This window comes from Chamaea fasciata, unplaced genomic scaffold, assembly GCF_029207755.1.
Source record: "Chamaea fasciata isolate MVZ Bird 193981 ecotype frontalis unplaced genomic scaffold, bChaFas1.0.hap1 SCAF_2, whole genome shotgun sequence".
In the NCBI taxonomy this organism is placed as follows: domain Eukaryota; kingdom Metazoa; phylum Chordata; class Aves; order Passeriformes; family Sylviidae; genus Chamaea; species Chamaea fasciata.
The window spans coordinates 4,051,789-4,065,788 of NW_027094087.1; the positions used below are offsets into that span (position 1 = coordinate 4,051,789).

Below are 14,000 nucleotides of genomic sequence, written 5' to 3' on the forward strand. Positions count from 1 at the left end.
GGTCAGGCCAGGTTACGCAGGGCTTGCCCAGTGAAACTCGGAGGAGCGAGTTGCCAAAGGACTAAAAGCTAATTAAAGCTTCATGAGGGATGTCACAAGCAGGAAAGCTCACAGAGAGTGGGAAAGGGGAGGCAGGGAGAAGACTGATGACAGTTCACTACAAGAGGAGCAGAAAGACAACACTATAGCAGGAAAATTTTTTTCCTTGCGTCGGTAAGGGGATGCTTAATTATGAGTAAGTATGCTCTCAAAGGGGATCTGGCAGGTAGGTTTCCATCCAGAAACTGCTGTTTTCTTGGCGAGCCTGAGAAACTATTCAGACTGCTGTGACTCTGTAAGAGGACTTTTCAAATTTATTTTTCTTTGACTGATGACATGAAGTGTAGGTAAAACAAGAGCCACTGGTATTCCTGCATTGTTGTGAATACCAAACTGCTCAAGCTTAATTCTGGCACAGAATCACATACTCTGTCAAGGTCAGCTAGAGACCCTGACTGTGGAAAACTGGTGGGATGTACCATGGAAAGGATTACTTTGTATATACCCTATGCCTTTCTTTTTTTTTTTTTCCTGAGTGTTCTCTGGGGGCCTCTGTCAGAGACAGACTGGGAGAGAGGCATGAAGAATGCTAAGTGAAAGTTTCTGTGATACTGGCTTGTGGAATTGCCACCGTGCTGCATGTTCATCAGGCACTTCTGCCTGAAGGCTCCTGCTCTGCTAGAGGCTTACTGGCTTTCCTAAAGCAAAATCATGTGCTTTCGTCTCAGTCATTTAATTCATCTCAAAATACAAACTTCGGAATCTGCAGCAGGAACAGTGCTGTTTGTGTAACGCCTAAACAGCACTTCAGACGTTGAATCGAGATTTTGTGTGCAAATGATGGAATACCAATAGCTCAAGCTGTCTTTTATGGCAAGGCAGAGCAGGAGGGAGAATATATGGAGAGTAGGATTGATTATGTTGAAGGGAAGAAAGAAGGATTTGCATAGTTTCTGTGTTAGGACTTAATATCCACATATATCTTCAGCTAAGCACAGTGTAAATGTTCTCTGTGGCTTTTTTTTCATGCAAGACGCTATTTATGGTTAAAGGTATGGACGGACCCTTTCATATTGAAACTTCCTGTTCTTTTGATTTACCAAAAGTTAAGTAAAGAAAGGAAGATTAAAGAGGAAGGAAAGTCTAAATAGATTTCTGTTTCTGGAAGCGGAGACTACAAAACAGCTTTTCAAGCAGGGCATAAATTATGCTCACAAATAAGCAGCGCAGTCTTTACAAGTGTTATGTCTCAGAGCTGCTCGGAGAAGACTTTCACATGTAGAGATTTAACTATATTTGATGTCTCAGTTCCTAATAGGAAAAAAAACCCAAACCCTCCACTAGTTTCTGAACACAAATGGTTTTTAAAAATGGGCAAAACCCCACCAAACAAAACAACAAAAAACAAAAACACTTTATAAGACTAAACTGTTGTCAAGTTTTTAATATAACAATTTCTTTTATAGTTAATGCACTTCGTTGTTAACTTCATAGACGTTTTAATAGTTAATATAAATGTTTATGGCTTAAAAGGGTTGTGCAGAGAAAAGACTAAGATTTGTGTGCATTTCCTGCACTGAGGTACTCTTTTAGATTAGACAAATCTGTGTGAAGCGTACAAATCACAAAACAATGGAGAAATGCCCTCCTTCACTTAAAGTTGAATTAAAATCTGGTGTTGAAGAATGCTGAGGCGTTAGTCAAAGCCAAGGAAGAAAATGCGACAATAGAACTTTGAAGCTGACATGGTGAATCATTCACTCGTCAAATTTTGGAAATTATTTCGTTTTCTTGTTTCTGTTTTGTATTTCCTTATGCAAAGTACCCAGCTCCTGTGAGATAAAGTTAATTATTCAAGAGATTCATTCCAGGCTCTGGTGTTGCTTGTGTAATGCTGAAGACAGCAGCCAGAGCTGTGGCACATCTGCAAGCTGCACTGTTGGCATCTTCATTTCCAGGGGTGGGTTTGAGTAGAGTTGAAGTGTAAGGTGGTAAATCTCTGATCCCAGAGGGCTGAACTACGCCCCTTTGTGATGCATCAGCTGTTGATCAGTGCAGTGTGTGGGGGACCAGGTGGGGTTTGTCGCAGGTGGGATGAAAAAAGGCCGGAATTTGACTTAGCCCACTTTTAATAGTTTACTTAAAAGTTCAGGTGTGGTTGGACAAGTGTTTGGCCTGTACAGAGAAAGTGGAGGTTGTATGGATTTCTCAAGGATTAGTTAGTTCTGTTCAATTTCTGTCCTCACGTAAACAATGCCATTTTCAACACATGCATCTCTTAATATTAAGCAATTGCATCTGCTCTGTGTTTAAAGGGTGAAAAAGCATTGCTTGAAGTTTAAAGACCACTGCTCCAGTATCACTATATATATATCTTGAAAGATCTTAAGAAATTGCTGCTCCCCAAGGATGAAGCTGAGTTCATTAAAACACTTTTTGCATCGTTAACGTGATCCTACATGGCCTATTAACAAATAAACCTGCTGGCTTATTTAAGATTACTTCAAGTAAAAATAGGATTGGTCACCTAGTGGAAATCGTAGCTTTCTGTGTAGATTGGATGGGTAGGTGTTGCCCAATCTGAAACAATTACTCTTATCCAAATGTATTGTTGACACAGCTAAAATTTGCATAGGACTTTTTGTTCATGCTCTTTCCCACTCCTGTTGAGCAGGATAGATTTCCTCTGAGAAAAGCAGGGGTAACTTTAATCTGTGCTAATAAACTCGGTTGAATCAGGAACTGAAATTACGAGGGTTGTGCTGTAAAGATAAAATAGGCAGCAGTAGCCTATGGCACCCACTACAAAGGGTGGGGATGGGGGGAGGTGCTGCCCAGAAAACTTTAGTCCAGGGAAAATGAAACATTTGCAGATTGTGAAGCTGAAAATGTGGTTTCGTGTGGTGTTTGTGAAGCCTCTCAGTGAAGTTGCATCGTCCTTTTGGGCAGATGGTCTTGACAGAAGTAACACGAGCTTGGACAGCAGTCCTTGGAGCTCTGAGAGGAGCTGACACAGAGGAAATCCAAGGGCATACATTGGTGAGGAGTAGAGCTTGCCCTGCCTCTGGGTGTAGATGCTCAGCTGAGTTGAGGGAAGAAATGGACATGTGGCTTGAATGAGGTGAAGCCCTGCCTTGGTGTTCATTTCAGTTCACTGATAGGGCTGATAGGCAGTTCAGAAGCTCAGAGGTGCAGGGATGGTGCTCTGTAGGACTTGGGCTGGGGGAAAATCTAGCAATTTGAGTGCTGGAGATTCTGGGAGACAACAAATCCATTTGGAAACTTCTGCACAGTTGGAGGAGAGCTGGCCAGAGGGTTCAACATCAGGTTGCTAAGGATAATATATAGGATTCACCTCTGGGACGTGAGTTGAGTTTGTTTTGTCCCAGTTCTGTTCTTAATTCTCCTGAGTTTTTCACAAGTGCAGCAGGCTGTGGTGTGTTTGTGTTTGGCTGTGGTGTTCTTGCCTAGATTTGCAAGCTGAAAACTGTTCTCACAAGCACATGGAGGCTTGTTTGTGAAGCCGTTCTTTCTGAGGGGATTTGTCTGAAGTGTGAAATGACTGTTCCTTGCTTCTTCCCCATGTTTTTTATGCCAGTTGAAGTAATTGTTGCCATCTGTCTTGTATTTTTTTCCACTGCATCTTCTTTGGGAATAATCTAGACTGTGTTCATTAGTCCTTTTTGCTTTTTGTGGAATAGGGACCTCTCTGGTACAAAAAGAGAAGACAGCAAGCAGCAGGCTTTAACCTTTTTAAATGACAGTTCTCCTGAAAGGAATACAATGCACAGGCACAAATTAAAATCAAGGAATTTGGGAATGTGTGAAAATGACAAGGGCCACCATCTTTATGTGCTTTTTTGTATTTATCTTAGGCTTGTCAAAATGAAGAGAAGAACCATTCCACAGAAGAACTTAGCAAGTCTGAAATCCAGGAGGAGCTGAAAAAGGCTAATAGCCTTCCTAGTTTGACTCCTGGAATCAAAACATCAGATAAAGACAAGCAACCCCGAGAAGGCTTTTTTCATTTCCTTGGAAGCTTATTTAATATTGCAACAAAATCTTCTTCGGTGGAATCTAAACCTTCTACCTTCCAAGATGAAGCCAACAGATGTGAAAAGGATTTACAGAGCACAAATACCTTTCCAAAGGACATGCAGCCAAAGCACCCAAAAATTGAAGAGCCTACAGCTAGGAAAAAAGAGGATTCTGTAAATAAAGATGATGCCATCTTAAATAATATTGGGAAAGATACCACACGGGATCTTCAAGGAGGCTGGAAACAATCCTCAGATACAGAAAAGTAAGTTTTAAAATTTATTATTAAATATGTTGATGTCTGTGTGTGTGGGTGTACAGAACTATGCTGACCAAGTTCTGCTGCCTGCATGAGAAATGTCTCTTTCCTAAGGGTGGTTGGAGTGTCCCCGACTTGATTTTGTGCAAAACTCCTGTAGCAACTGGCTTAAATAAATGAGAAGGGGAGAAGTCAACTGCAACAAAATATAACTTTAATGAAGATGTTTAGAAGTCTCCTGACTAGATGTAGCACTTAAAATATGTTAAGAAAAAAAAAAAAAAAGAAGCGTAAAGAGCTTATTTCCATCCATATTATATCCTGTATAAAGTCTAGAATGTTTTTACTTTTTATACCTCAGCAGTTCAATAATTTTACTTCTGCAAGTAAGGTTTTCTCACTTCTAAATTATCTTTCCTAGTTTATTTGACTGGGTGATTTTTTTTGCTTATGTGATTTTTTTTTCCCCCTAGTTCTTTGGGGTTTCCCTGTGATGTAAAGGTTATGTAAAGCAGTCAATTTCAATTAGCCCAAACATGGAGCATTCTTTAGAGTCTTGTAGTATTTTAAAAAGAAGATTAAAAAAATAAAAGAAGTGGTGGCAAGTGTAGAGAAGTATCAAGAGTAGAAAAGTTAAAATACTGGCTGTGGTCAACACTATGTATTACAAAACCTTTTATGACTCTCATAAACGCAGCTATTCGTTTTCCAAAATAATTTGTAGCTGTTGTGTTGAAAATTTGGCTACATGTGGGTCAGCACAGCATAAGATTTGGAGTTAGGTGTGAATGTTTGCCTGTGGTACCTGTCCAGTTTTTGAGGGGTGTGTAGAACATGGACTGTTTTTGTGGGCGGTGGATCTGCAAGTGATGGTGACTCAGGCTTTCAGTATGGCCCAGAGTATTTATTTCAAATTTAAGCAGAAAGTAGTGATTGGGAGCAACCAATAAGTCTATCACTGTGCTCCTGTTTGCATCGCAGAATGGGAGGATAGACTCAAAAGAAACACCTTTTTTTCTTTTAATTTTTTTTTTTAATTAATTTGAGTTGTGCTCAGTCTATTAGGGGCATGTGAAACGTTTCATCTCCATGTAGGAGGTCAGAGACAGCCAAAAGATCTGTTTATTGAATTCCACTTCCATTCTGGGGATGTCTCCAGCACGCTGCCCTTACCTGGTATTTGGCAGAATACTGATTTGAAGCTTTATGTTATTTTTGGTTTTAATAGCTTTGTGTTATTACATTATTATTATTATTTATAAATGCAGTGGCTGATCAGGATATGAATAGGTGATGTGACACCTATTTAGGTGAAGTTAAAACTGTATTTCCACCTGCAAAATACAGTAATTAGCAGTAATAGTGGTTGTGTTCTTGCGAGCACTCTGGTTTAGCCTGTGACGTGGTCGACAGGTTTTTATCCCAGGCTCTTATCATGGTATCACCCATCTGACTGTGCTTTTTCCAGACTGCAGCTCAGCACCACCACTGCTTTGATCAATGCAGGAGAAAAGTTCTCCTCCCCTTAGCTGTTCCCTGGAGAGCCTAGGAGCGTGGTGTTATTCGGTCTTGTTCCTGAGCAAACTGTATTCCCTAAAACCTGTTGGACAGGCTGGGTTGCTGCATCAGTCTCTTGCTGCTCTTTGCTGTTTCTGTAGTGTGTCTTTCACTGTGTATGCACAATTTACAGAGTAGGTTGGATCTCATTCCCCTTTTTCTTCTTGTGAATTCTTCATAAAAATGTAGATTAATAAAATCAGGCGTCTGTCAAAGTTTGCAGAGTTTGGAAAACGTGGGTGTTAAATCACTGAAGGGACTTCTTTGTGCAAAAATTTTTGAGTTATTTTTGTTTTCCTGAAGTCAGAGTTACAGTTGGATTTTTCAACTGACCATCCTTTGACATCGTTCTATACTGTTAGGTAACCTTTGCAAACCAGTGTAGATTTTCCCATGGAAAATAACTTTTTAAAATGGAAGAAAAAATGTATTTATTTTTCACTGTAGCCGTTGTCAATTAGGGCAAACATTAAACCAGTCTATGTCCTTTTAAGCTCATTCTCAAAAGTACAGTGTACATTCTGCCCTTTTTGGCTTGGGACACTAACAAGTTAGACAATCTCTGTGTAACTTTAATTGTGTTTTTCTCTGCCTGACCACACAATGTGAACTGCTCTTCTGAAGCAATTAGCAAAGAAAAATTGGAATGACTGCAGGGAAGCAGAGGCTTGCATTGTTTACCTTTCTAAAAAGTTTGAATGACTGTTTTTTTAGTAAGGATAAATGGTTTTTTTCCCTTATGGAAGTGGTTATGCTGGATTTCTTCTCTTTTAGTTTATAAAAGTTTAAAGGATGTAGAGTCGTTTACTATTTCCAGTACTAGCTGGGTTTTTTTACTAAATATTAACTAGCTGGTATTCAATTAGCATAGCTAAACTGTAAAAATGCTCTTGGTTGCTGCCAGCTGGCTAAAGACTCTTCTTGAGAGTGGGTTCTACAAGCCCATGAGGAATGATGGGGAGAAGGGATAAAGACACAGCACAGAGCAACGGGAAGGTGTGGAAACCATGAAGAGCAAAGATGATGTGAACCTAAAATGATTGAAGTCCTAAAAGTCATATGAGACGTGCTAGTGAGCCATTTAAAGCCAAAGGTATTGATTCCATTGATTGTCGAATTAATCTGCGATTTTAGCTTTTCCTGTTGAGGCAGGATGTAGCAGAGAGCTTTACAAATCCTTGTGACCGCTGCATTATTAATCTTGCAGCAGTTTCCTTTGTCGTGAGGAAGATGTAAATGAATTTGTTAATTCTAAACTGCAGTGAAATGCTGCGTTAGGGACTGCCTCTGGTTGGTGAGGAGGATGCAGTGGTAAGTGGAAGAGGGATGGTTGTTAGATTGCATAATCCCCATTGGAGTTGCATAAAAAAGAAAGCCTAAAACTAAACAACCTTTCAGATTTTAAAAACCTACCAAGTGGTCTCAGATGCCTCTACTCAGACAACCTCATTCTCCTCATGTCCTTAAAGCAATATTTGGTGAAATACAAGGATATCAGAGTGCTCTGACCTGTAAACTGAGGTTAATTTTGCCCTCCGTGGGAGGTCTGGCATTTGGTAAAGACTCGAGTTTCCAGGCCTTGAGCCAAGGAAAGTGGAATTCATGAGCTCAGTCTGTGGAGTACGTGTTTTTGAGGGACAAAACGTGTAGGTCACATTAGTCCTCCATCACCCTGACTGGTTGGCTCAGAGGTAATTCGTACCTCAGAGGCTTTTGCTCCTTTAATCCCAACAGTGGCAAGTGGTAAAGGAGGAGCACAAAAGACAAAACCATGATAAACTTGGCTAAATCTCTAAATAGCAATTACTGTGGACAATAATTGCAGCACGGAGGGTGGGTGAGGAGAGTTGGGCTAAGTCTCCAGTTATTTCATCCCTTAGTCTTCCATTTCTCCGGGATGGCTGAAGGTTTCTTTGCCTTGAAGAAGTGCAAAGGGTATTTGCTACTTCATGTAGGAAAACCCTCCTACTTAGGTAAGATGGCAGCTTCTGGGTAGAATAGTCCCCTGTGGCTGACTGGGGGGTATAAAAGTGAAAACTGTGTTCACTCTTGGCCTTTGTACTCCTTAATGATGTTAAAAGCCAACCTTTAACTGGTGAAAGAAGCCCTAAAAATAAAACCATGGAACAGTGGGGGTGCGCTTCACCTCATTTCTCATTGCTGAAAGTCTGCACGAGGGAGATGGTGATTTCACGAAGCAGGTGACAAATATAAAACACAGATTTGCCCCATTATCTTTCTTTCCTATGATGGAAAATTCTTTCACTCTCATATATATTGCCTGTCACTAAAAAGAAATGATTTGGCTTCAAAATTGGGAATGGCCTTCCTGCAGTGAATTCATGCCATCTTCTCGAGAGTCCCAGTGTGGTAGTGGGTAGTGGCTTGTGCAGGTGACTGAGGACAAAACTTTGGTGTTTTCCTTTCCTCCTGCCCCAAAGACTAATGACCCAGATCTGTTTGCCATTTGTCTTTTAGTAGATTTTTTAATTTTCTTTGTAATACCCAGTAACAATAAGTGGATGTTGCAAATAGTGGCGTGCAGAACAATAGTGCTTGTGAAACTGCACAGCTTGTTCTGGAGTTCAGCAAGGAGGAGCTTTATTGCCTTGCTGAACATGGCTGAAAAGGCAAAAAAATCAGAATTGTACCTATTCTGAATGTTTTGATCAAATAATCCTGGTCAAGACACTAACACCCCAGTTCAAGAAGGTACTTTAAGATCCTGTCTTCTTCCCTTGTGTTATGAACCTTGTAGACTTGGAAGTGAGAAATAACCCCACCACTGCAAGAATTTCCTAACTGTAGGTAAAAGAGGGGAGCGGGGGTGATTTCAAAAGCAGATGCTCAAAACATGCAATTACATTTCACACCCTACTAAGAGCCAGGTAATAGGAATAATTTAGTGAGAGCATTGCAAGCAATTTCATTCAGAAGGGAGATACCCCTAAGGAGAATGAAACCGCAGTCCATTTACAGTTCTACTGTGTTATACATGATTGGGTTTTATGAGGGAATGGAATTTTTAAATTAAATTTTAGGTCAAGTAAACCTGTTGCTGTACATCTAATTGATGTATATTAGTATTAGCAATTAGTATTTCCCACCTTGTTACTGTGTCAGCAAATCCTGCCCTTTTATTTTGATAGAAACACATCTGATCAAATCCTTCAGGTTTACATAATTCTGGTTAATAGGTTTGTTTCAGAGCTTGTCATTCTCTTTTGTGTTGCTTGTCAGAGGCAGGCTTGTGGTGATAACAAAACACAGCCCTTAATTTGTCTGATGGATTGTTGTGTGTTGTGGTTTGGATTTCAGTCAGTAGCAGCAACATTCATCTTTCCCTATAGATGGCTTTGGCAGAAAATCAAGAGTAAATGAACAGAAATTCATCACATAATTCCAAGAGCAGTCTCATCAGGTGATTCCCGAGGAGGAGTGGGGAAGCTGCTGCTCCTGCATTTGTTGATCTTTCATTGGCTTTCTGGCCGTGGAAATGCAGCGTTGTTCAGTTGCTGGTGCTCAGGTGGACAGGGACTCATTGCTGGGAGGGAGGGACCTGCTGCCACCCGAGAGGGACATAAACTACCTGGGCAGCTCCACACTTCCAGGTCAGCCAAATATCACCCAAAATTAGAAGGCTGCCCTGGGGAAGGAGCCAGGATCACCCTGCCCCTGGTTTCCTGGGTGAGCTGTGGATGGTGGTCACTCTCAGGGCTGTGCTGTAGGAGAAATGCAGACCCTAAAGCATTTCTCTACCTGCCAGGGAGGGGTGCCTACCCAGAGATGGGATGTGGTCCAAGGGAAAGGTTCTTGTTGGTGCCAAAGCAAAGATTTTTGTGTTGCGGAAGAATGAAACTTTATATATTAAGAGTAATTCTTAACAGATGTGTGATGCAAAATTGAGCTAAATAGAGTCAGAAACTAATTCACTGGATTGTTTTCTCCACTGAACTTTTTTTTTGTCAGTAGGGTTGTTCGGCTGTGCAGTACATTCAACTGAGTCAAACCCTTTGCTTTCCCTGCCACACCTGAAGCTACACTCTCGCTTGAAGAGAGTAAAGGGATGCCCTGGCTTTGATTCTTCATTACATCTCAGAAGAGGCCAAGAGGAGTGGCTTTCTTCAGCCTTAAGATGAGAAACCAAGGGGACACCTCACTGCTGTCCCCAACTCTCGCACAGCAGTGAGAAGCAGCAGTGGCTCTGTGTGTCCCTGCTCCTTGAGAGAGGCAAGTCCCAGGCACCTGAATCCCTGAGTGTGACAGAGGAGAAGGGAGGGGCGGCAGGTGAGGACAGTTCCCACAGGTACGGGGTAGGAAGGCTGGCTGCTGCCAGGTACCAGGGAGATAGGGCAAGGAGGAGCTAGGAGTGACCCCAGGCCCTTTGTGCTGGTCTTGGTCCCACAGCCTCTGGTGTTTTGGGTCAGCCTTGATGTGTGCTCTCTTCCTTCAGACTCAAAGAATAGGTTTTCCCAGATGCGGGAGATAATCATGAAGTTCTACCCTAAAGGGCAAGGGGAAGGAAAAGCATTCCTTCCAAGGTCACAGAGACTGCGTTTGCTTTTATTAAAATGTCGTTTACTCTTAATTGTCCTTATGGAACATTAGCTTTGAAATTTCCTGCAGAATCAGCTGCGTGTAAATCACTTTGTTCAATCAAACTTTTGACCTTTTCAAACATACATTGTGACGTCCCAGGACGCTGTGTATTTCAGACTGCAGATTTAAATCATGAAGCTCTCCCCTCTGGCTAAAAAATTTTCTTTCATCTAAGTTGTGTATGGCAACTATTCAGTTAGCCCACAGTGTCTTTTTATCCAGCAAGTCTTTATTTTTTTCCTTTTATTAATGTCTTACATGAGCATAGAAACCAGCTGAGTAAGCTGGATTCCATCAGAAGGTGTTTCAAAGTGACTTCAAGGCAGTTGTTTCCAGATGAAGTACCTTAACATAATTTTTTTTAAAAGCTGTCAGTTAAATATACAGTGGAATAAAAGCTAAGCAGAAAGAAATTAAAATAAACAACAGTGTAATTTTAAGATGGTCAGAGAGGGGTAGCCAGGAGCCACGAGTACCCAATCTAGATCAGTGATTTTCAGCCTGTAGCCTGCAGATCCCTCTGGTAGCTCCCTCTCTGGGGTCTGTGAGGAGAGGCTGGGAGAACCATGCACAGATATGATTGTAAAAGCAGCAGACTGCTGGACTGGGGAGAAAATACCTGGAAGAGCGAGGTATGAGGGGAAAATTCACTGTGGCATGTTTTGGGAGAGGCAGGCTGGGTATCAGTTCTCTGCCGTGCAAATGAGCTGTGCTGCCTGAGATGCTCTCTCAGCCTGTGTCATCTTCCTCCACCTTTTGGAAAACGTATAGGGCTCTCTGCTTTCTGCATTATTGTGTGGTACAAACAGGGTGTGAGGGATTGCCCTCTCGATGGCAAACATTTGAAAAAATGCAAACAATATGTTCTTTATGGGTGCACTGGGATGAGGCATTTAGGGCAGCAGGTTTCCTCCTGCTTCTGGCCTTCCAAATCAACAACACTGTTTTATAACCAATGCCACTTGAGCAAGTTACACAAGATGTCTGTCATATAAGATGTCAGAACACGTTCTCCTCTCCTCCTTGAGTTATTCCCCCTTTAACTTTTTATATCTTTTTCACAATAGAAGAAATATCTACAAGCACCTACTTTTGACTAATTTAAGGTAACTCGTGTTGACATCCTCTCTTGTTGCTGTCAAAGTCTTTTGTTGAAACTGATTTAAGGCTTTATAGGGAATTGAATAGCTTCCTGTGAGGACAGGAAAGAAGGAATCTCCTACTATTTGAAATATGTGACAGAATGCACACTGGCTTCTTTGTATAATCAGGCTTTCATCTGCATCCTCACATGAGCTGAAAAAAAAATTTTGCAAAGAGTTTTTGAGGTACTTTTTAACCTGACATATTCTTTTGGTGATCGGAAATGAAACAAGTCTCTAGTGACTCTTCCAGAAGATTTTTTTTGTGGCACAGCCTGCTTCTAAATTTGTTTCATAAGACTTACAGCTGAGTTGCTGGTAAGAACATGGGTTTTCATTTTTTAAATGTCTTGTTGTTGCATGGGAGCATTCGGAATGACTTTGCTTCCATGTGTTCTCAAGGGAAATGCACTAGGACTCAAAGGTCTGCTGGCAAAATTTTTTATAATATCCTGAGCAGCAAATTCTTTATCAAATTATAAAGATCGCCACATAGGCAAAAAAAGCTTCTGAGTACTTACCTTTTTTTGTCTATCTGTAATAAATATCGGTTTGGGGGCGTATGTAACTCCAGTCAATGTTAATATAAAACTCAGTCATGCTGGGTTCTCCTAGGCATCCCTTCTGTAAAATTTACCTGTTCATCCCATAGCTGGATGCTTTGGGTTTCAGAATTTCTGAGTTCACGTGAAAAATTCAAAGGCAAAAATGTCCACGAGACAACTGGAAAGGCGTGTTCCAGGTTTCTTCTGGAGTACTGGCTCTCACCACATGTTTGTACATAAAGCTGAATTCTCCCCGCTGCATGCCACACAAAAATATCAGCCACAACATAAAAAGACACTTCAAATAAAAGCTAATTCTTGTCAAGCTGTTTATTCATAGTCATGCCTTGGTTTTGGTGGAAATGAGTGTTTGGCATCTTGCAGGACCATTTATATGCTCACTTCAAACGTGTTATTACAGTTGATCTGTTCAAGAATCCATAAAACTCTTTTTCCTCTTGAGAAATGGTGCCAATATGAGTTCTTCTTGTTTTCTTAAAAGAAATTTCGTCTGGATTCAGGGCACCTGTAGGCCAACTTTTATTTTTGAGGTTGGCCGAAGTATAGAGGAGCTGCTGGAGTTTGTAAAAGCTTAATAGTGATTATTTAAAGCAGGAAAGGTTACTCAGTGAGGTTAATTCTGAATAAGAGCATGATCAGGTCTTACATTCTTAAGGCTTATTTTTAGTATGACTATGGCTGATGCTGAGAGAACATACTGCGCTGCAGAACTCAACAGATCCTTCCCCTCACATTTTTTAGGATCCTCTGGAGTTTTAGAAAATATTAGAATAAAATTTTCTGTGGAAAATAATTTTTTTTTTTTACTACCCATTTCTCCACTGTGTTTTGCTTTTTTTCCACTCAGAAATGTTTATGTTTCTTTGGAGGGCTTTGAATCCTCAAGTCAGCCATTTTAACAAATGGAGTGTGTGACATTCAGCAGCTACCACTGCTGGTGTCTCTGGAAACCAAACTGGTGCTATAGAAGACTAAATGTAGGCATCTAACTTGGCAAGTTGGCAGATGTGCTATTTGTGCAGGACTTTCCTGTTTCCTCTGTGACTTAATATACCTGGCCAACAAACCCTGTACTGAAATTTGGCTCCGTCAGACATCACAGTGAATTCAATCCCAATCCAAACTGAATTTTCAAGTTCTTGCAAAGTCTAAGTTCCCATATTAATGTATTTTGGCATTAGCCTAAAGGTACCTGACGCTGTAAAACATGCATATAAATGACTGTTTATATCTCTTTTTTAATGTTGCTGAATATGAATAATTTCACATTTAGTTCACTTGTACTCTGCGTGTGTTCTTTACTTGTGATTTTAAATAGCATTCAGTTCTCTCTTCAAAACAAAATTAATACTGAAGTAAGAATCTTGGCCTCTAAAATCTCAGCAGAAAAGAAATGGTATTTTTAGATGGGTGAGTCCGCTCCATTTTAATATTCTTATGTATCTTTTGAGAGAATATATACTCAGAATCCATACAGATGAGATTTAAATTTAGTTACTCAGTGATACTCAAATGTTTCACTTTCCTTAAGTAAATTTATTTTTCATTTGTCACTTAAATTATTTGTTCTCAGCTCCAGAGCTGTAGGAATTTCTAAACAAATTGAATGAATGGGGGAAGGTGCAAAGAGCTTTCAGAGGGTATTAAGCTATTTTTGTATATTGCAATGCTTTCATATTAGAAATCAAAATCTAGCCAACACCTTTTATTGTTGTTGTTATTTTTGCCTAAGAGAGTCTTCTGAGATGAGTATGATAATTTTCCAGACAGCTGAATGTCTGATTCCAGCATTCACTGTGT

At 40.5% G+C, this 14,000-nt stretch overlaps 1 protein-coding gene across 1 annotated transcript in view; it reads left to right on the top strand.

The window, feature by feature from the left end:
- Nucleotides 1-14,000, top strand: part of CRYBG3 (crystallin beta-gamma domain containing 3) — an 81,630-nt gene that overhangs the window by 21,367 nt on the left and 46,263 nt on the right. Inside the window, exon 3 of the mRNA XM_066207939.1 lies at nucleotides 3,915-4,342. Within this exon, the coding sequence (XP_066064036.1) occupies nucleotides 3,915-4,342 (428 nt within the window). The remainder of the gene's footprint in view (nucleotides 1-3,914; nucleotides 4,343-14,000) is intronic.